The 20,956-nt window shown below is 44.9% G+C and overlaps 5 protein-coding genes across 5 annotated transcripts; 2 read left to right on the top strand and 3 right to left on the bottom strand.

Annotated features, from left to right (window-relative positions):
* Positions 1-64: 64 nt before the first annotated feature.
* Positions 65-16,990, top strand: LOC108060890 (ceramide synthase). The gene is made up of 4 exons (XM_017146814.3): positions 65-712; positions 14,788-15,250; positions 15,313-15,642; positions 16,558-16,990. The coding sequence occupies exons 1-4, from the start codon at positions 345-347 to the stop codon at positions 16,654-16,656; spliced, it is 1,260 nt and encodes a 419-aa protein (XP_017002303.2). The 5' UTR covers positions 65-344; the 3' UTR covers positions 16,657-16,990.
* Positions 4,304-7,174, bottom strand: LOC108060889 (neurofilament heavy polypeptide). Its single transcript, XM_017146813.3, has one exon. The coding sequence runs from the start codon at positions 7,028-7,030 to the stop codon at positions 4,427-4,429; it is 2,604 nt and encodes an 867-aa protein (XP_017002302.2). The 5' UTR covers positions 7,031-7,174; the 3' UTR covers positions 4,304-4,426.
* On the top strand, positions 8,059-9,232 carry LOC108060891 (uncharacterized). The gene has a single exon (XM_017146816.3). It carries the CDS (start codon positions 8,157-8,159, stop codon positions 9,171-9,173), a length of 1,017 nt encoding a protein of 338 aa, XP_017002305.2. The 5' UTR covers positions 8,059-8,156; the 3' UTR covers positions 9,174-9,232.
* On the bottom strand, positions 9,576-14,152 carry LOC138913767 (serine/arginine repetitive matrix protein 2). The gene has a single exon (XM_070218308.1). The coding sequence runs from the start codon at positions 13,981-13,983 to the stop codon at positions 9,910-9,912; it is 4,074 nt and encodes a 1,357-aa protein (XP_070074409.1). The 5' UTR covers positions 13,984-14,152; the 3' UTR covers positions 9,576-9,909.
* Positions 16,991-17,705: 715 nt separating the features above from the next.
* On the bottom strand, positions 17,706-19,846 carry Psf3 (DNA replication complex GINS protein Psf3). Its single transcript, XM_017146817.3, has 3 exons — positions 19,599-19,846; positions 19,146-19,540; positions 17,706-18,275 (listed from the first exon to the last, which is right to left on the bottom strand). Exons 1-3 carry the CDS (start codon positions 19,690-19,692, stop codon positions 18,135-18,137), a joined length of 630 nt encoding a protein of 209 aa, XP_017002306.2. The 5' UTR covers positions 19,693-19,846; the 3' UTR covers positions 17,706-18,134.
* Between the last annotated feature and the right edge of the window lie 1,110 nt (positions 19,847-20,956).

The following is a 20,956-nucleotide window of genomic DNA, read 5'->3' as shown; positions in this document are numbered from 1 at the left end:
TCCAGCGATAGGCGCTATCGGTTTTTTAGGTAATTTCGGCCAGTACCTTTTAGTATTTAATTGAGCGCAGTGCGACCGTGACAACCAATCCCGCGGCTCGCTCGCGTATACCAGAAATACTTTTTTTTGGCTTTTTGCATGTTGCACTCGAGGAATCCGCTCCAGCTCCAGCTCCTCCCGTTCGCCCAGCCGCCATGTCCCAGACGCAGTGCCGCCAGTAAGCAGCCGCCGTCGAGAGAAGTCCGCCAGGAGCAGCAGCAGCAGAAGAAGCAGCAGTAGAAGGAGGGTCAGGAAATCCGCAACAGGTTGCGTCGCCCAAAAGAAGTGTTTACCCTGCATCTAGGATGCAGCAGCGCCGCCAGCCGGCGAATGGAGGAGGAGGAGGGGGAACCGCCGGCCAGCAGGAGCCGCTAAATGAGCAGGAGGATCCAAAGCAGGCCGGGATTAAGACGCCGCAGCGACGCGGCTGCTACTTCTCGCTGGCCTTCTCCATCGGCTCGATGGGATTGGCCTGCGGCAGCCTGTGGCAGATCCCCAACAGCAGCGACCGCATCTCGCTGCAGCGCGGCCTGGTGCTCACATCGCTGGGATTCATCTACTTCGTCTCGCTGACCGATTTCTGCAACAAATATCTGCTGGAGACGAAGCATGGCCAGAGATTCCGCCGCAAGTACCGCCTGATGATGTCCGATGTACTGGAGATTACCAACAAGTGAGTGGAAATCCAAAATTCCCATCCAAATTCACGCATATTTCTATTGATTTTCCCGCTGTTCTACCCACACCCACGCACAAACTGCACTGTGTGCATTGGAATGCGTGAGTGTGTGTGTGTGTGTGGGTGCTATTACGCAGGTCCCCTTACCCAGCCCATTACCAACCCATTCCCCTCCCCCCGAAATGGAGACCACTCCACACACAGACAAACACTCAATTCACTCAATCAAATTATGCGTTCCTAATACTTATATAATTCTATAAAAATAGGTCTTTGTATTGCGCTACTGGAATAGTTTGGTTTCAGGCGGTAGTTCCTTACCTTAGGCATGAATTCACAGCATATCTGGTGTCATCGATTACGTAGGGAATGCATGATTCACACCATAAACAAACCATTTAAGATTATATTTTTGAAAGTGGAATATTACTGTAAGTTTTCCCACACCTTTGGCCTTATCTAGGGTTTTAAATTTAGTGGCGAATTTTGAAGTGCCTTACCCTATTCAAAGGCCCTTCCTATCGATGAGTGCATAATATATATACCCCCGACATTCGGCAATGATTTATATCATCATCTCGCATCGAGACTTGCGGGTCAAGGTCTCGTGGGGGATGTGGGATGGGGATAGAACGGGTTTGGCTCAAGGCGAGTCGGTTGTGAAATGAAATCAAAGCCCCCTTTTAACCGGACTTTGTTGCAAAATCCATAAACATCCTGATTTGGCACGCTTCCCAAATTGTTTATATCTTCTCTTCGAATGATGTATTTATTTGCTTAGCCAAATGATCTTTAAACAACGTTCAAGAATCAAATTTCCCAGCATTTCAGTTTGAATGCGACTCACTATTTATTAGCAATTGCCCCACTACTTTCCCCCCTTTTGTACAAAGTGTTAATTAAACTGTGTGTAGAATTGTTTAGCGAGCTTAAATTGAGTTCCAGCCTCCCCCCAGTATATATATATAGTATATATCATGATGAAACAGAGAGTGCGATGCTTGGTTCAGGTGTTATACAACCCGATCTCTGGAGGGGAATGGGCTCAATCTACTTTATCGCAGCCGTAAACTTGGATAAGCGCTCATCACATGCTTGCTCTCTCGCATTTCCCTGCAAATGGGGTATGAGTGATTCTTTGTGAAATATATCGAGATTTTCTTAAAGGTCTCAAAACGATATCTCATTTTTATCACAACATTACACCATTTAAAAAGAATTTTTAAAGAGTTAAAAAAAAATCCATTTGACAGATGCGTAGATATGGCAACGCTTTTTTTTTTGTTAAATTAATTTATAACTTTAAATTACGTGGGTTAAACAATTAATAAAAATACTCCAAAATTATAATTTTTGACAAGCTTTCAGATGAAAATAACACCCACAATATAGTCCAAACTTAACAAACAAAATTTCAATCGCGGAAATCTATATATACATATAGATGTTGGGTTCTATTGGGATATTTAGGATCTTTAAATCGCAGAAATCTTTTTCTCCAACTTCTTGCCTTAATCTTGCAATCTAATAACCAGACGACCCAATTTCCTGGTTCCCCACGATCGCTGTAACGCCTCGTTCCCCGATAAGACAATCAGTTGGGGCTTTGGCCCCTATCACTATCTATGTCTATCCGGGTCCGTCTGCTTTGTGTCTCTCCTATCGGGCCAGCGAATCGATTTGGGTGAGTGAGTGCATCTAAGCTTGATAAGCGGCATGTTGTTAGATGCTTTCGAGTTCAAAAACTCGAGGCAACAACAGAACGTTGGGAAATTTTCCACAGCTTTTCCCTTCTCCCTCGCGAGGCCCTTGACTTTCGTCATAAATCTTAATTGGACATAGTTGAGGCTATTTGTTTATTTGTATTACCGCTGGCTTGGCTCTACGCTCGCTTTGCTTTCGGATAGCGGGCATTTTGGACGACGACCGGCGACCCAGTAACCGATATCTAAATCACATTCGATTCGATTGCCCAGCCCAGAAAAACACACCTATGTGTATATACTATATAGTATGGTATAGCATATATACTCTGTATAGTAAACACTTTGTATGCGACACCTTTGGGGCCATTCATTAGGTAGAACCGCCGGCGCTTCTAATTGGAACTAATTCCTACATTCGATGTGGGGACTTTGCCTCGGTTCTGATGGAGTGCGAGTGCTACGAATGGTTCGAGTGCTACGAATGCTAGGGGTGGTGAAGGGTGCGTCAAGGTTAAGTGATCACTTTGCACTAGGCGGAATCACGTCTGACTAATTGATTGCGTGGGCATCATATGGGTCACAAACTCAGTTAGTTTAGTTAGCAAACATAAATGTCGATTGAAAAATATGTGTGAGAAAAGGACATGGCATTTTTATAGCCCTTACTCGTAGAATAAATGGCCGCTAGGTGGAGCCAGTGAAATTAAGTCTGAAAAATCAAAAGTAAACCCCCGCAATTAATTTAATAACTAAAAATAACTTAGATTTAAAAATATGTGTGAGAAAAGGACATGGCATTTGAACACCCGTTACTCGTACAGTAAAATCAAAAAATAAAATGACCGCTAGGTGGAGCCAGTAAAATTAAAACTGAAAAATCAAAAGTAAACCCCCGCAATTAATTTAATAACTAAAAATAACCATGACAATCAGGTTGTTGAGCTATTCCAAAAACATAAACCAATTATTTTCGAGCCACTTTAGCTAATTCAAATCTATTTCTAGCGCTCCCATTATCACGGGGGTAGGGCTATCGCTTCCCGCGGCTCGCAGGTTCTGCGCTAATGACCAACATCCTGACATTGAGCAATCGCCCCAGCCGGCCCTTGACCCAAATCCACTTCCACATCCACTCTCCCTTGACCTTTGCAGGTGCGCCAGGTGAAGTCATCGTTGAGTCGAAGAATCCTTATAAAGGCATATACTGTTTGAAGGCAAATTTGAGGTTTTAGGGGTGCCAACAGCCAGTTCAAGATTGGTGGATAAGTTCTGATAAAAACTTCCATAGAAATAACTGAAGTATTTTAGTTTTCCCAGTTTCGTTGTCTTAAGAAATTAAATTCCTCCTATTCAATATGTTTTATAAATATTATATTGCTTGTGGCTTTATTTGTGCTAACAGGCAGTAAAATTCAAATATTAATTCTTCCATGGAAATAATTATAGTATTTTAGTAATCCAAGTTTCGTTGTCGAAAAAATTTGTTGTATTATTATATTTAAAATTCCAATATAAAAGCCTTCCAAGAAATAACTAAAGTATTATTAAACAGCTTTTATTCCATCTATTCGTTTTGTAATATGACTTAAACAAAAGTTTACAAAAACATTTCCAAAATTATATTTTTCGTTATACTATTCGAATATTAAAACTTACATGAAAATTAATAAAGTATTTTAGTATTCCATTTTATTAAATTAAATTACTTAAATTCCATCTATTCTTTTTAAAATATGTTTAAAAATAAAAAAATTGCCAAAAACATTTCCTAAATATTTTTTTATTTGAGGTTTTAAGGAGTTAATATTCGAAATTAAACTTTCCATGGATTCCTAGTATTCCTAGTTTCTATACTTTTTTAAAAAAGTTTACGAGAACATTTCCAAAATTATATTATAAATTTATTTCAAACCTTCAAGGTTTATACCTTTGCTACAATTCACTTTAAATTTTTCAAGATTATTAAAAATTTCCAAAATTAATATTGCCAGAGAGCTTTCCCTCACTTGCGTCCCTTGGCCTTTCCCTTGGACTTGGCCTTGCTCTTCTGTGTTGGCCGACGGCATTTGGTCTTGGCTCCACTGGAAGAGGAGCTGATGGAACTGCTGCTCCTGGCGGGAATCTCGCTGACCTTCACCTCGTCGGGCTGAAAACTGACTGCCTTTTTGAGGTTCTCCAGGGGAGGCAGCTGCTCACCCGGTTGATCCATCTCCTTCTGATCCTTCTGCTCATCCCTCTGCTCGATGTCGTCATAGGTTATTGCCTGAATCATTGGATCATCATCCTTTGGTAGCACAAAGGGCTTTTCAGCCTCTCCTATTTGCAAGGGGGTATGATACGAGATTGATGCTCCGGTCGCCGAGCTAAGACGCTTCGCCTCCGGCTGATAGTCAATCAGCCTGGGTAGCCGCGAGCCAGACTTCCAGATGGAGGATAGCCGCCCCAGGGAGCTCATTTCATCTCCACCTCCGTTGCCCAGTTGCTGATCCGCTGGAGGAACCTGCTCAGCGCCGCCGGCAGCTCTTACTCGGCGCCGACGGCGATTGGTTCGCTCCTCGGGAAACGGCATCTGGGCCAGCTGCTCCATCAGCGGCTTAAAGCGAGCCTCCAGCTTGAGCGGCGGCACCTCGTACTCGGGATTCTCTTCAGTTTCCAGTGATGGAGGAGCTTCCACCAGCGGCAGTGGCTTTCCGCCTAGAGCTTTTAGTTCAGGATCGATTTCTTGGGAAGCCTCTAGATGCTGCTGGTCATCTCCTCCTGCTGCTGCTGCTTTCCTTTTCACCCGCCGCGTGGATCGTCGATTGGGCGAAGTGGGTGCATTGAGTTGGCGAACCATCGGCCGGTAGAGATAGCGAACCACCTGCGGCTTCTTGCCACGCTTGAGGGGAATGGATACGAAGTACTGGTAGCTCATGTCGATGCCATCTTCCATGGTGCGCGGCACCTTGTGCTGGGCCTTTCGGACAATCTTGCTGGCTTTTGGATGCTCCTGCTGTTGCTTTTGCTGCTCTGGAGGATTTGGAGTAATTGGAACTACGTATGGAGGCCTGGTGATCCGGTTCAGCGAAACAGGCTGCGTCCTGGCACTTGAACTACTGATTCGTTGGCTCCTCAACTTGGATAGCATTTTTGGCTCATCAATGTAGGGATTCCTTGTGATATTCGACGGAGGAGGCTTGCTGGGATCCTTTGGAGGAGCCACCTTTAAATGCTGCCTAGGATGATCCTTTGATAACGATTCTTTCAAATAACGATTTGTCTGCTCCATTGGTTGGATGACCCAAGCATCTTTGGAAGGATTCTCGGCGTGATTTTTCGCCTCCGAATTCATGAGCAGATAAATGGAGGGCTTTCTTGATGGAGTGGCAAATGCCTGGTAGACATCCTGATCCTTTGAAGGAACCTCCACCTTGGAATGCATCATCGCAGCCTCCTTTAGTTGAGCCGTCAGTTGATTGACCACATGATTCACCGACTGACTGAGGGGAACAGGAACCTGAAGCTTTGGCGGCGTTACCGAATGGATCTTGGGTAAATTCTTGGCCCGAGGTGGCTTTTTCTTCTCCCTGGGAATTCTGGGTGATTTCTTAATCACTTTCGATGTAGCTGTCGGCGGTTTGATGATCTCAATCACCGTGGAAGTCAGTTTGATGGCCTTGCCGGCCAGTCTACCAGTGGTGGTCCTTCGGACCAGTCGCTCGCCACTGCATTCGGTTCCACTGCTGCTGAGACTGCTGCTGGTGGGAGTGGATAATGGATTCGAGCTGGAAGTGGAACCCTTGGGGAGATTATCCTTGGAATTCGAGGCGATCTGGAGGGGACTTTGGCTGGGAAAGGAACTCTCGTTGATACTGGGCAGCAGGGTCACAGTCTTGGAATCCTGAAGCGGCACTTCCTTCAGCTCCTCCTGATCCTCCTCCTCCGATGGCTGGCGACTTACCGAGCGACTGGAGCAGCTACAGAAATACCTAGTGGACGAAGGATGGGGCATTGGACTTGTTGACCTACTGGTTGACCTACTACGTGAACGGCTGCTCCTCGTGGTCCTGCGTGGATGCATCTGCTGCAGCTGCGCCTGCTTCAGCTCCTCGACATGCATGATCCGCTGGCTGGGCACACGGAACAGTCGCGAGGCTCGCACCTTGGTTCTCTTGTCTCCCTCACCGCGTGGTGAGTCTACCTCTGGCTCCGAGGAGGATTCGCTGCCCGGCACGAAGCTCTGCGATGGTTTCATGATCCACTTGACCTCGATGATGCGCCGCGGAACGGCCACTCTTGGCGGAGGGGGCGGATTTTGCCGGCGACGCAACGTGGAGGTGGCCGTGGTTTGGAACACCCTAGTTGGACCACCTCCGGTTGCTCTCTTGGGAACAGCTCCTGTTCCACTTGGCTCACCTGGTTTCGCCTTATTCAACGTCTTCTTGGGGGCTGCTGCACTTGCTCCGCCAACCGGTGGCCTTTGATTCCACCTGGGTGGTTGGGTAGGTTGGCTTGGTTGGGCAGTTGCTCCTCCAGCTGCTCCTCCCCTGTTTCGGATCGCCTTGGCTCGATCTTGGGGAGTGCCACGGCGGATTCCACCTAAAAATTTCGACATTTCCTGGGACATTGCGCTCTTTTTTGGTCGAATGGGAATTTTAACTAATCTCAAATTTATACTGTGTACTTTTGCTCAATGGTTAAAAACGATTTTGATTTAATTTTTTTCGATAATTTAACATAGTGATTGGTATAAAGAGTGAATAGCAATGACATGGACTGGGTCAGCTACTATGCTTTTCGATTCATGACCAAAAAATGGTAAACTATGATTAGAAACATGAAATGACTTCAAGTTATCTGAAGTTATAATAGATCATTTTAATAGATTTTAACAGGATATTGGGGGTTAAATCCTATGGAAAATACGGGTTTCAAAAATATTATTCGCAAAATTTGTACTGAAAACCCTCCACTCAACTAAATCCTGGCTACACAAAGAGAATTTATTTGAGTTTAAAATATTCTTAAAAGTATAAGGATATTTTTTAAGTTATTGTTGGTTTAAAGTGCTTGAATCAAGTTAAATTGGCGGTATTTACATAGTTGATATCAATAAGTGAATAGTTAGTTTATTCAGTCATCTAAAATTGTTTAATAAAGTTGCTAAAAACGCAATTAAACTTTTCCCTTCTCACCGTTTTGTTCTTAAATTGAATTCAAAACGTACTTATCCGGTTTTCAAGAACGAATGTTCTCGATCTTACACGAAAAAAATGTGTTTTTAAAAACGAATGTTCTCAATTCAAGAACAATTGTGCTTACATATTCCTCTCTGAGCAGATAACCGTTACTCATGTAAAGGGAGATAAAGCTATGCAGTCATCAAAGCTACTGGCGCCATCTAGCGGCTGTTGAAATGTTTGTTGGCTCCATCCAGCGGCTGTTTATATTTTTGCACATAACTTTTGAATGAACGGTCTGATTTAAAAAATTTCTTCTACATTTTGATGGGTATTTTTAAACACAACAAATTTGCATTCAAACTTTTCATAAATCTTTAAAGATGTGAGCGTTACTCTGCGAGTAATATATATTTCACCTGCGAATATCCAATTGATATACCTATATTTCTTTGTCAATTTCCATAGCCATGGATTTCTTTTCACTCAGAGGAAATCAATCGAGTTTTTCATAAAAAAACCTAGTCTAAATTAGTAGTTTTTTCGGCGCGGGATTCGAGGCGAGAGGAGACGATGTGCTGTGCTCCCTGTTGTTGCCGCTGCCGCGACGCCTGCCCTCTGCCGCTGGAGCCACTGCGTCCGGCGACCATCCGTTATGGCTGTCCCGGTCCCAAGTGCTCGCTGTGCAGCCATCGCAACACGGAGAACGAGTGCCGCTGCAGCTGCCAGCGGAACAAGCACATCCTGGAGGCGCTGAGCTGCCTGTTCCGCGTCAGCCGCTTCCAGATGCTGACCACCCTGTTCCAGTTGGCCTACCACGAGAGCAGGCCGCTCCCTCGCTTTCCGCGCGATCGCATCTGGTCGGTGATGGAGCACGTGAAGGCGCCCTACTCGGAGCTGCACGATCTGAAGATCTACGACAGCCTCTTCGATCGCTGCGGCCAGCCCATCGATCCGCTGGACCGGTCGAATGCCTACAAGCTGCTGCGCCTGATCTTCCTTGGCCCTGTGCTAATTCCCGAGCAGCGCACCCAACTACTGGCCATGCTGGAGCGGCTCAACGAGCGGGCCGCCTGTCCCGTGGATCTGAATGGCCTGCTGTTGGCTTTGCAGCTTGTCCAGCTGGATGAACTGGTGTGCGGCATTTTGGAGCAGGAGGGACGCATCAGGCGCTTCTATAGCGCCAGGCAGTGCGGAGAACTGTGCCGGCTGTACCACAAGGTGGCGGCCACGGACAAGAATGCGGTGATCCACAGGCGGCGACGGCCCAAGTCGAAGATCAAGGGCAAGGATGCGGATGCGCAGAAGAAGCCGCTGCGCAGAACGATCACTCCGCAGATCTACTGCACGCGTCGGGTGCCGGAACCCGAGGAACCTGCCGCGAGAACCGAGAGCGGCTCACCAGTCATCCGCAGCACCGCCAGCTCCCTGCGACGCAGCTCCAATCCCAAGAAGACGGGCGGTGCTTCGGAGAAGGGTTCGCGCCGCGAGTCGCGCAACTCCACGGGATCGCCCAAGAAGAAGGGAGGCCCGGAGGCGGGCGTCAGGATGCAGGGAGGCGACCGACAAAGGAACCAGTCGAGTCTGTAGTCTCTTTATTCTCGCATTAATCTCTGTCCCACTAAATCTACCTAAATTCCGTATTGCTAAGGGTCTGTGGCTTGGTTTTTAAATGCTAGACGGGATGGCAAATTAAGATTCGCTTGATTTTGTAACATAGAATCCTTAGAAACTTGCAACTACAGCTGTAGAATGAAGATCGTAACGCCAGGATTCAGGATCTCCTGAATTTTTTAAATTTACGCATCTTAGAGATTCAATTTGTCTTTAAAAAACCATATCATTCATTAGGTGGCTATTCAATAGCGATTTATCCATATTTAAAAGGAGTTTTCCCTTTAAAACATCTATAGTATCGTATCGATATTGTGAAAATATCGAAAATATCGATAATTTTCAAGCTCTAGGCTAGTTTATTTCACACAAAGTTAGATAAATAATGATCTTTATTATTCCTATTTTGTGATTTATGGACTTCTTGACTTTATACTCTTTGGTTACATAATTCCCCTGGAGATCCGGCTCATGATTTTTTATCACAGAAAGTTTAGAAACTTGCAACTACATTTGCAGAATTATTCAGTTCACAACCAAAGACAGTAGGATATGAAGATCGTAACGCCAGGATCCAGAATCTCCTAAAATTTACATTTATGCATCTTAGAAATTTTGAAAAACCATATCATTCACTAGGTGGCTATTGTATTTCACAAGTTTCACAACAAAGCTAGAAACAGCATGATCTTTAATATTTCTCTTTAGCGATTTATGGACTTCTTGAGATCCTTCGTTTGCACCGTGGGCTGGGCAAATACTCGCCGAGCACTTGCTCCTCGAGGAGACCCGTGTAGGTGGACGGAATGACCATGGTCTCCTCGGAGGGACTTCGCCGTCGCCTTTGCCTGTTGCTCCAATCACGTATGTCATTATCACTGGAGGATGACGAGGATGAGGATGTGGCGTGGCCATCCATGTTTCGCCTGGATTTGGGCACATTCTCCAAAGTATCCACTTTTCTGGGCTGCTGTGTGTTTCTTGCCAGGATTTCCGAGGCAGCTTGTTTTGCTCTCAGGCTGTCGAAGAATATGGCAAGTGGCGTGGAAGTTGGACACTTTTCTTGTCCATCGTTGAGGGATGAAGCTGCTCCTCCGGTTTTCCTTCGGGAATCTATTTCACAACCAGGGAAAACAAACCCAGGTGATCCTCCTCCTCCTCCTGCTCCTCCAGCTTTCATCCGGAACCACGATTGTTGTTCGTTCTCCATGCTTCGTCTTACATTACCCCTGTTGGTCAGCCCTTCATCCACTTGATTATCCCTGTACCCGTTGAAATTTCGCCTGGGAAGGATGTTTGTCGCCTCTGGAGTTTGAAAACTGTTGATATAATCTGTTGGCTGACCTTCAGAATATCTTTCCCCTTGATGATGATAGTAATCCTGATGAGAGTGGTGCCTCGACCTAATCCGAGTTCCCCCCAAAGCGTTGACCAAACCCCGAAGTCCCTGGGCAGCGGCTGTAATGGCTCCACCTCGATCTCTTCCTGAATGGTAGCTATTTCTTGTCCCTGGATCCTCTTGCATGTTATAGTTATTAGGCTCCTCCTGCCCGTAGTATTGCTCCCACTGGGGATTAGGGATTACGGGTTGGGGATAGTGATGAGGAGCGGGGTAATTGGGTATCCATTCCGGGGGATTCTCCTCCTGATAATGGGGATAACTGGCTAAGTGTTGGTGTTTTGGCGGCGGAGGACGTTGGGTGCGCAGTAGGGTGCGGGCATGATGGTGCTGTCGTGGCTCCCATCTCAGAGCTCCGCTGAAAAACGTACTCCTTGGACGTCGACATGGAGCAGGAGGAGAAGGAGGAGAAGTGGGCTGGAAATAGGGTTCCATCATGGATTGGTTATGAGGATTAGGAGCAGGAGAACTGGGCTGGAAGTAGGGCTCCGGCATGGGTTGTCCATGAGGAGCAGGAGTGTGGTATCTGCAGCACATGCATTGTCCCTGCTCCTCCTCCTCCTCCTGTTCCTCCTCCACACTGGCCACCGATGGCGCCGGAGCACAGGGACATCGCACACTGTCCGTGTTGGAGCTCAGTGCTCGGATGGAGCTGGTGGAGCGCAGCGAACGACAGCTGCAGCGGGGTCCCGCCTCCAGGTGGCCATTATTCGGCTGGGTATCCGTGTAGTAGCGTCGCCCCGTCTCCAAGTGCTCCAAGGGATCCGGCTGCCATTGGATGGGTGCCTTCTTCATGGCCGATTTCAAGGGCGGATCTTCCCAGGCATCGGAGCAGGAACTGGATGGGAATCTCTGCCTGCAATCCTGCTGCTTCCTGGGAGGCCTCCAGTAGGAGACATCCGAAATGGAGCTCCGACTGACTCGTCGTCGTCTTCTTCGTTCTCCTCCTGATCTTCCCAAGGAGGAGCTGCAGAAGGAACAACAGGAGGGGGTTCTCTTGGGATTCCTGGGACTCCTTGGACTTCTTGAACTCCTCTTTGATCGACAGATCATTCGTGTCCTTCCTTTTTCTCTTGAGGAAGTGCTCCTTGGAGATTCTCTGCTTGGAGGTGGAGGAGAAGTCTTTTCTTCCTGGGATTCTCTTCTTACTGAGGGAATATCGCTTTGTGCCTGGCAAGCGGATAAGTTGAGGGAACTGGCGGCTTCCTTTGGAGATTCCTTAATCTTTTTAAGCTTGGTGGGAATGGGAATGTTGATCACACCTTCCTCTGCCTTGGGTTTTACTTTTGGTTTTGGTTTAACCTTTGGTTTTGAATGGGTTTTGGTTGAAGCTTCTGGAGTTACGGGACACACAGCTGGTGGTGCCTCCTTCGACTTGGTAGGAAGTCTATTATGAGACTTGGGAATCTTGGTTTTACCTGTGGGAGGTCTTCTCCTGGCCACCCGTCGCATCAGCTGGTGGAAATCATTGGCCAAATAGCACGCCTTCGTTCGATGACCGCACTTGGCATATTCCACCTCGCTGGAGAATGACCTCTTGACTTCTTGGACCTCTGAAATCTGGAGGAGAACCTGTTGTTCCGGAGGATCCTTTGGACAAGTGCACCTCTCAACGGGCGGCAGTTGAAAGGCCTCCTGAGGAAGTCCACACTTGCAGTCCAACTGGCATTGCTTTGGAGCTTGGTTGCATTGCTCCGGTGGGTGATTCTCATGGGGATTAGATGGTTTTATTGGATTTCCGGATGGATTCCATCCCGCCAAAGTGCGTTCACTGGTGGGCGTGCGAAAGGGCAAGGAATGTTCACTCCTCCCCTGCGTATTTTGGGGTCTCAAGGTGGTGGTGCTGCTGTCCACCTCCTCCAAGGCCTGCTCCTCCTCCTCTTCCCAATCTCCTCTCCTGCCAATCTCCTCCCTCTGCCGCTTCCTCTCCAGCTTCTCCTTCCGGATTTGCCCATAACGCTCGCGATTCTGCTGGTAATTGGCATTCAGATTGTAGAGCAGATGACGACCCGGCTCCATGCAGCGCTTGCAGATGCCCGTGAAGCCACCCAGGATGCCCTTGGGTTGGTGGTTTGCTAAAGGATGAGCCTGACATGGTTGGACGACTGGTGGAGGAGGAGCAAAGTTCGTGGTTCTGTAGATCTGCGTTGGTGGCCTTCGAAAGCAATTGGTGAACTTTCTCCGCTTCTCCGGGGGATTCGATTGATTCTCTCGTCCCCACAGTCGCCTTTCCGGCTGAGGATTCTCTGAGGGATTGGAGGATTGACTGACCGATTGCCTGATCTGCAGTTGCTTAAGCTGCTGATGATCCTCCTCCTTTTTCCTTGGCCTTTTACTCTTCTCATCCGCGGAGGATACCACCTCCTCCTTGGACTCCTTGGACTCTCTAGACTCCTTGGATTCCTTTGGACTTCCGCGACAGGCTTCATTGTTGCAGGTCTCATTATGACATGGTCTCTTCAGCTTCTCCTTGGCATATTTAACAGACTTCTTCTTAGAGCTGGAACTCTGGCTCCTCTCCCTCTCCAATGGCGGCCAACTGGGAGGAGGCACCACGCCGGTGGCCACCTTCTCATCACCCAGAAAGCCCCTCTTCTTCTTGAGATGCTCACCACACGGACAACATCCCCTGGTGTCGCCCCAGTGATTCATCGAGATGCCGTAGAGCGGGCAGCTCTCGCTCATGGCCTCCTCGTAGCTGGCCAGGATGCGGAAGAACTCCGGGGAGATGCGGCGGAAGAGCGCGGGATCGAGACGCCGCTGGGGCGCCTGGCGCAGATCGAATTTGCGGCGCAGGCGCGGCAGCAGCGGCTCCGTCCGGCGGGCAGAGAGGCAATCCGTGGCCACTGGCTGTCCATCCGCCTGGAAGAGGCAACTGCAGCTGCGACGCTTTAGGCAGGAGCAGCTGCCTCTTCCTCCTCCGCGAATCTCCTCCTTTTGAGCGATGAGAAAGGGATTTGCATTACCCGTTCGGTTTTCAGTGGTGGGCAGGCAGGTGGCTACCTTGGTGGCCTCTGGATCCTTCTTCTGACCTTTCTTGGAGAGACCATCGCTCAGGGCGGCCAGTTCCTCGGGCGTCAGCTTGTCCAGAAAGACCTTCTGCTTGCGGAACCACTCGGTGGCCAGATCGGGAACCAACAGACGCTCGGATCTTCGGCTGCCGCCGGAGAGAAGCTGCTCGAAAAGGGAGCAGCGGGAAGCCTTGCCCTCCAGGGAGAAGGAAGAGGAGGAGGAAGGAGGTGGCGGTGGCGCCGGCGGCGGAAAATTGGTCATGCCCTTGGTGACGAAGCGGTCCAGGCAGCCGGCGGAACGAGTGGTGCCCGTCTCCAGCAACTGGGACAGATATTGCCGCATCACCCGCTCGGGTCCGGGATCACATGGCTCCATTTCGAGACTGTTCCTGTTTTTATTTCCTTTTTTTTTTGGGGAGGCGATGACTTCTTCCAGTTGGTTACCTAAAATTTAGAGTTGTTTCCGGAGATATATATGAAATATTTTGAAAACTGTAGCTTTAGTTGAATTTTGAGGCGATGGACCCGCTTTTGAGAACCGCTAAATATGTGAAATTTGCATAAATTATTAAAAAGATTTGAGGTCTTTAGATAAACCTGCTTCTCTATTATTTATTTATTAGATATTTTATAACATTATAATATCATTAAATGAAAAGGCTTCTTAGGGCGCCACATTTTTATATAATTAATGCATTTTATCGGTATTATTTTATTAAAATACCATACTATTTATTTATTAGATATTTTATAACATTATGTAATATTACAGTAATATGTAAAATACAAGTCAAAATAATATGAAATTTAGAGAAAAGGCTTCTTAAGACATCACATTTGTAGACAAAATGCACTTATCAGTAGTATTCTATTAAAGTACTACATATATCATTTATTTATTAGGTATGTTACTTTACTAATAAATAAATATTGTAACCAAGTCAAACTTATATGTAAATAGATAGAATGCATTTATACATACATCATTTATTTATAAGGTATTTTATGATATTATGTCTTTACTGATGACTCATCAGTAAAAGTATTACCCAAGTCAAAATAATATGTATAAAATTCAGAGAAAGGCATTTGTACATTTGTAATAAATCCAATATATCAGCATTATTCCGTTAAAATAACTCTAAAGCATCAATTTAACCACTGTCTTTATTCCTTTCAGAATCGTATCGGCCATCCAGGCGTCGTTCTCCTTCCTCGTGGGCCTCATCGTCTGCAAGTCGACGTGCACCAAGTCCTTCGTGTACGCGTCGCACTTCCTGATGGAGGCCTACGGCTGGTTCGGCACCGCCTACTTTATGTACGACATCTGGTCGATGTACAAGGTGCACACCCAGAAGATTGCCGACAAGCTGCACCTGCTGCGCATTACCAAGGGTCAAAATCAGAACACTGAGCTGGTGAGCAATGGTCATCCGGCCAACGGAAAGGTCAATGGTCAGTCATCTGGGGGCAACAACAACGGCAGCACTCCGGGCACTCCACACGAAATCTGCGACTACGATGGCGCCTGCGTGCAGATTCCCAAGGACGGCAGATGGGACTTCCTCAAGTACGTCCTCACGCACCCGGTCATGATGATTCACCACGTCTTTATCGGTACCTTTGGTCTGCTGGTGGTGACGGTATGGGCTTTATATCTTCTTATATTATATCTTTTATAACTAATATCTTATGTAAATTTCAGTACATCCGCGGCGGAGGCCACTGCATATACAGCTACATGTTCATGATGGAGTTCTCCACGCCGTTCGTCTCGCTGCGCAGCATTTTGAGCACCATGCGCCTGAAGGACTCGCGCGTCTACATCGCCAACGGACTCCTCATGCTGGCCACCTTCTTCGTGTGCCGCGTCTGCATGTGGCCCTATGTCATGTGGCGCTACAGCCTGGCCATCGAGGCGGCCTCCATGTGGGCGGCCATGTGCGGGCTGCCGCGCGGTTGCCTCGTCAGCATCGCCATTCTGTTCTTGCCACAGCTCTATTGGTTCTATCTGATGGTTTTGGGGGCTCTCAAGGTGAGTGGGTGTCCAAGTAAATATTATTAAAAAAGAAAAAAAAGAAAGGAAATACCCTTTAGATCGTACCTATAAAATTAAAAATTAATTTTTGAAATCTTACAAAAACTGTGAATTTTGAATTTTTGATTTGTTCTTCACTTCTTAATTCGAACATACTTTTTTTATTCTTCCTATGGCAGCTATATCTATTTTATATCTGATTTATTATAAAATGAATTTAAAGTTCGGAAATATTTAAAAAGTAAGATTCCCAAAAGTCGAAGATACCTACCGACTTCTTAATTTGGTTTTAAATAATTTCGCATCAATTTTCCAATAGTTTTATATAGTCTACCGATTTTCTTAAAATTACATTTTAAATTACGAAATATCATTGCTTTGGTAGTAGCTGTAGTTAATTTTTAATAAGGATTTCTTATTGATATATTACTTACAAATGATGATATTATTTAAAGTGAATTATATTAAGAAATGAAGACTTCAAATTAGTGACTAAATTGTTTATTACTTTACATGGTTTTTATCTTTTAGTTTATTTCCATTATTTACTTAACTACTTACAAATAAAGATATTATCTAAACCAAATATTATTAAAAAATGAAGACTACATAATAGGGACCAAATTAAGAAATATTGTTTATTATTTTAAATTTCTTTTATTTTGTAGTTTACTTCCAATAATGATTTCTTAATTATCTAATACTTACAAAGGAAGATATTATCTTAAGTAACTATTATTAAAAAATGAAGACTGCAGATTAGTGACTAAACTAAGAAATATTGTTTATTATTTTACATGGCCTTTATCTTGTACTTTATTTCCATAATTTACTAGTAATTTTTTACTTACAAATGAAGATTTTGCATAGTTCCTACTCGCTCACTTTCGTGTATTCGTCTACTTTTTTTAGGTTTTCCTGCCGCAGAAGCGACGACCGCCCAACGCCGTCCTTCCAGGCACGTCTGCGGCCACGCCCACTCCCACCGCCCTCGCAAATGGCAAAAACTAGTGCAAATTGTAACCTACTTGTTTGTATCCATGTATTTATTTTGAGGCACAGTTCCAGCCGCTTCCATTTTGCGGAGATCTTGCTATTGTTTATACATTTTTAACAATTAATTATACAACAACGACTCAACGGGACGGACGGAAAATGTACACGAAAAAAGAATCGAGGGAGGATTACGAGAAAAATACAAAATAATAAGACCCGGGACAGATCTTTAGTTGTAAAAAGACATTATTTACTAAAAACATGAAAAGAAAACCAACAAAAAAAAAACGAAGAACAAAAACAAAACTAAAACCAAATGCAGATAAAGCGAATAAACTAACTACATATATGTATGTTGCTTATTTTTTGAAGCAAGCCCCCTAACCATAAATGTTGCATTAATGTTGCATTCAATTCTTGCTATATCCACGAAATCGATGTTGTTAATCGGAATGCTGTTAGAAATATATAGCGAATGCAGAAGAGATAACTGAAAAGCATATTAAAGCCAAAGGAAATTGGCCAGATGCATAACTAGGAATGTTCGATGTGCATATATTGCGAGTTAATATTGTGAAGCGAAGGGAATTGTATACCTAGTGTTAAAAAAAGATATAGATTTCCGGGGACCGTAGACCTATGCTCCTCTCCAATTTAACTATGAAACCATGAAGCCAAATTTTAAAATAATTTCACAAAAATAAAAAAATAAGTTTTCGTAATTGTATTTATTATTTTGGATTACATTATTATTTGCATTGAGATCACAACTCTTTTTTTTTCACTCCGAAAACTTGTTCTTTTTGAGCATATATTTAAAAAAAAATTCATAAAAGTGAAAAGCTGTACTGTACTATTGAAGTGTTTAATTTGATCAGAACTATAATTACGTTTAGCACTAATAATAAATTTCTTTAGTTAATTACATCTAGAAAATAAATATTTCCATTGAAAACTCTTCCAAGATACGAAAAGCCCAGTCCAGACATTGAAAACTTGTAAGCATCGCGGTCCCCGGAATAGAATGAAGTCCTATTGTTTGCTTTTAACGAACTACCTATGTATATGCTGACATTGGTGAATGTTTATTTGTGAAATGTATGTGAAACTAGCACAAAATCAAATTTTAATTGAGCTTACAAGATTATAATTATATATGTAGTTAACTATTTATATGTAATAATGTGGCGCAAAATCGTATAAGGATGCGCGGTTGTTTGGCTTATTGCCAGGTCCATTTAAAGCGCGTGCCGGCAGCTCCAAATAGATTAGTTTAAGACCGGGCCCCCAGATCGGATGCTTAGTTATGTGTAGATGTGTATGCGATGAACCCATGTATGTATTTTCGAACCGTACAAATGGCTGTAGCCGATTGCGTAGATGATGTGTATTTTTGAGAGTTGAGGCTGCCCTATGGCCACCAAAAAGAATGGACGAAATAAAGTTGCTACAGTTCCAAGACACCAGTTTATGTTGGGATGGGTTGGTCCAGGTCACAAGGTGGCCCGCTTGCTGTTGGGCAGGGACTCGCCCTCGTCATCGCTGCGATCGGCCCGCCGCCGCTTCTTCTGGTGCTCCTCCACCAGCTCCGAGGTGCGGATCTTGTTGCCGGTCATCTGCAGCCATTCGATGTACTGCAAATGGCAAAGTGATTTTAGTTATGGTTGGTGTAATGTGGGTATAAGTGGGAAAGAGCAAAGGATTGCCATCTGCCGTTGAATACTGGGATTTAGGAACCTCAGAGGAATATTGTATATATATAATATATGAAATATTGAGCTACCTAGAGGCAAAAAGCGACTCTTTGGTGGAAGGATTGCCATCTACTATTAAAAACTGATATTAAATTGAGCTGTGGAGGGATAAAGCTGGAAAAAACAGGCTCTTTGCAGGAAGGATTGCCATCTGCCATTGAAAACTGGGATTTGGGAACCTCAGAGGTACATGTATACAAAGAATATATGAAAATATGGAGCTACCAAGAGGGACAAACAGACTCTTTGGAAGAAGGATTGCCATCTGTTATTAAACATTGAGATTAAAGATCCTTTGGGGAACATGTATACAAAGAATATATGGAAAATTGAGATATGAAGGGATAAAGTGGGGAAAAAACAGACTCTGTTGAGGAAGAATTGGTGGAGAAGGGATTTAGGAACCTCAGATGAATATTTACACATAGAATATATGGAATATGGAGCTATCAAGAGCTATCTTTTGAGGAAGGATTGCCATCTACCATTAAAAACTAAGATTAAAGATCCTTTGGGGAACATATATACAAAAAATATATAGTAAATTGAAGGCTGTGAAAGGATAAAGTGAAGGAGGGATTAAGGAACCTTCGAGGAATTTGTATACATAGGATATATGGAATGTGGAGCTTCCAAGAGGGGGAAAACAGACTCTTTAGAAGGATTGCCATCTTCCATTGAACACTGAGACTTAGATGGCATATGGAGCCACCAATTGTGGTAGCCCCTATACCCATACGCATGCCCCACCTGGCTGTGGGTGCGCACGCCCGCCTCGTGCAGCTTGGCCTCGATGTTGTCCAGCCGGTGCTCCGCCTTGGCCGCCTGGCCGTCGCTCTTGGAGATGTCGAGCAGGTGGCGCACCCGCTGGCGCAGCGTCTCGAAGATGATGCGCCCGATGACGTGGTTGCGGTCGTAGGGCGTCAGGTAGCGGCCGAACTCGTAGAAGTACGGATGCAGGCGGCCCAGCTCGATGTGGGTGGTCTCCGCCTCGCAGACGGCCTTGTGCACGTTGCGATAGATTTCTGGTACGGCGACGGTGAAGTAGGCATTGTTCACTTTCAGCTCCTTGATGTACCACAGCGGCAGGTTGACCGTCCGTCCGGGCTCTAAATCATCGGATTCAGCTCCAGAATCCAGGAATCCTAGGGATTTTGGAGAACCTCAAGTTAAAAGGAGCTCCAAGGCATCGCTTTCACTCACCCATCCGCTGCAGCTTGGTGTTCACCCGGCACTCCACCTTCTCCTGGGTCACGAATATGTCCTCGATGGAGTAGTAGTTGGGAAAGTAGTTCATGCCGGCGGTTAAATGGATAAATGTAATAACCGAGGAGCATTTATTTATGTTTGCGCGGTTGCCAGGGCTGCACAACAGCCAGCGAAGGCGGAGGAGGTGGGGGTGGGAAAACCTATCGAAACCGCGATTGGCAGTGCTCCAAAGTGACCAACTACCTGGGATTCCCCGGGCAGCAAACTTTGGAAAATAAATCATACTTTTTAATTAATTGCAAAATTAGGTTAGACTTTATTTATTTTAAAAAATACTTATTTCGATTTAGCCCCTGCAAAACAAAATTCCAACCCATAAGTGAGGTTAGAAAATTAGGCAGCAAGTTTTTGCCAGACTCGCCATTTTTTTTTTTCGTTTTCTTTCTTCTCATTTTTTTTTTTGTAATAAAAACAGTGGCACTGATTATTCTTTTTAATTTAAGGGTAGCCTTATTCCCCTGCCAGCTATTTTTGTAAAATACATTATCGTTTTTATAAATAGCAAAATTAGGCTAACCTTTATTAATTTAAAATAATTTTTATTTTTATTTAACCCCTGCAAACAAAATTCCAACCTAAAAGTTAGGTTAGAAAAGTTTTGCAAGTTTTTGCCAGATTCGCCATTTTCTTTTTCGTTTTCTTTCTTTTTCTATTCTTTTAACATTTATTTTTTGTAATGAAAACACTCTTTTAATTCAAGGTTAGCCTTTATTTCCTGCTAAAATTCCTCTTCGTCGCATCCTAGTTCAAGCGGTTCATATTGAGAACTCTGAAACGTCGTTGCCAATACACAGCGAATAGGGCCAAAACGAGCGATAATCCAAAAAGGAAGACGGCCATGTAGTAATTGAACCCGTGCTCTGTATTCCACTCCAAGCCGAACAGCGTTATAAACCAGACGGCCAAGACACTGTCGACATCAAAGACGCTGATGGCCAAGGAAATGGCCATCAAGAGACATCCTTTCCACAAGTGCCGTCCATTAGCGCGAATGAATTGTAAAAAGTTCGGCTCAACGCGACGCGGCATGATGATTTCAGCTGGTGGAGGTGGAGTACTCCTTGAGAAAAATAAAAGGAGTGAAAAAAGTACATACCTTTTGTTTCTGCTTCTGGTTCGTTAAGAATCTAAGAATTAATCTTTTTTTCTTTCCCGTAGAAATGACTTCTAGAAATGATTTTCAAATGACAAGCACCAGGGATCCAGTAAAAGCCCAGTGACATTTCCCTGCCGCGTTGCTTAGCACTGCTTTTCTATCGATATATCGATAGTGGCCCTGGCTTTTCCAAAAC

Source organism: Drosophila takahashii, chromosome X (genome assembly GCF_030179915.1).
Source record: "Drosophila takahashii strain IR98-3 E-12201 chromosome X, DtakHiC1v2, whole genome shotgun sequence".
In the NCBI taxonomy this organism is placed as follows: domain Eukaryota; kingdom Metazoa; phylum Arthropoda; class Insecta; order Diptera; family Drosophilidae; genus Drosophila; species Drosophila takahashii.
This window is presented reverse-complemented; position numbering and strand designations above follow the sequence as displayed.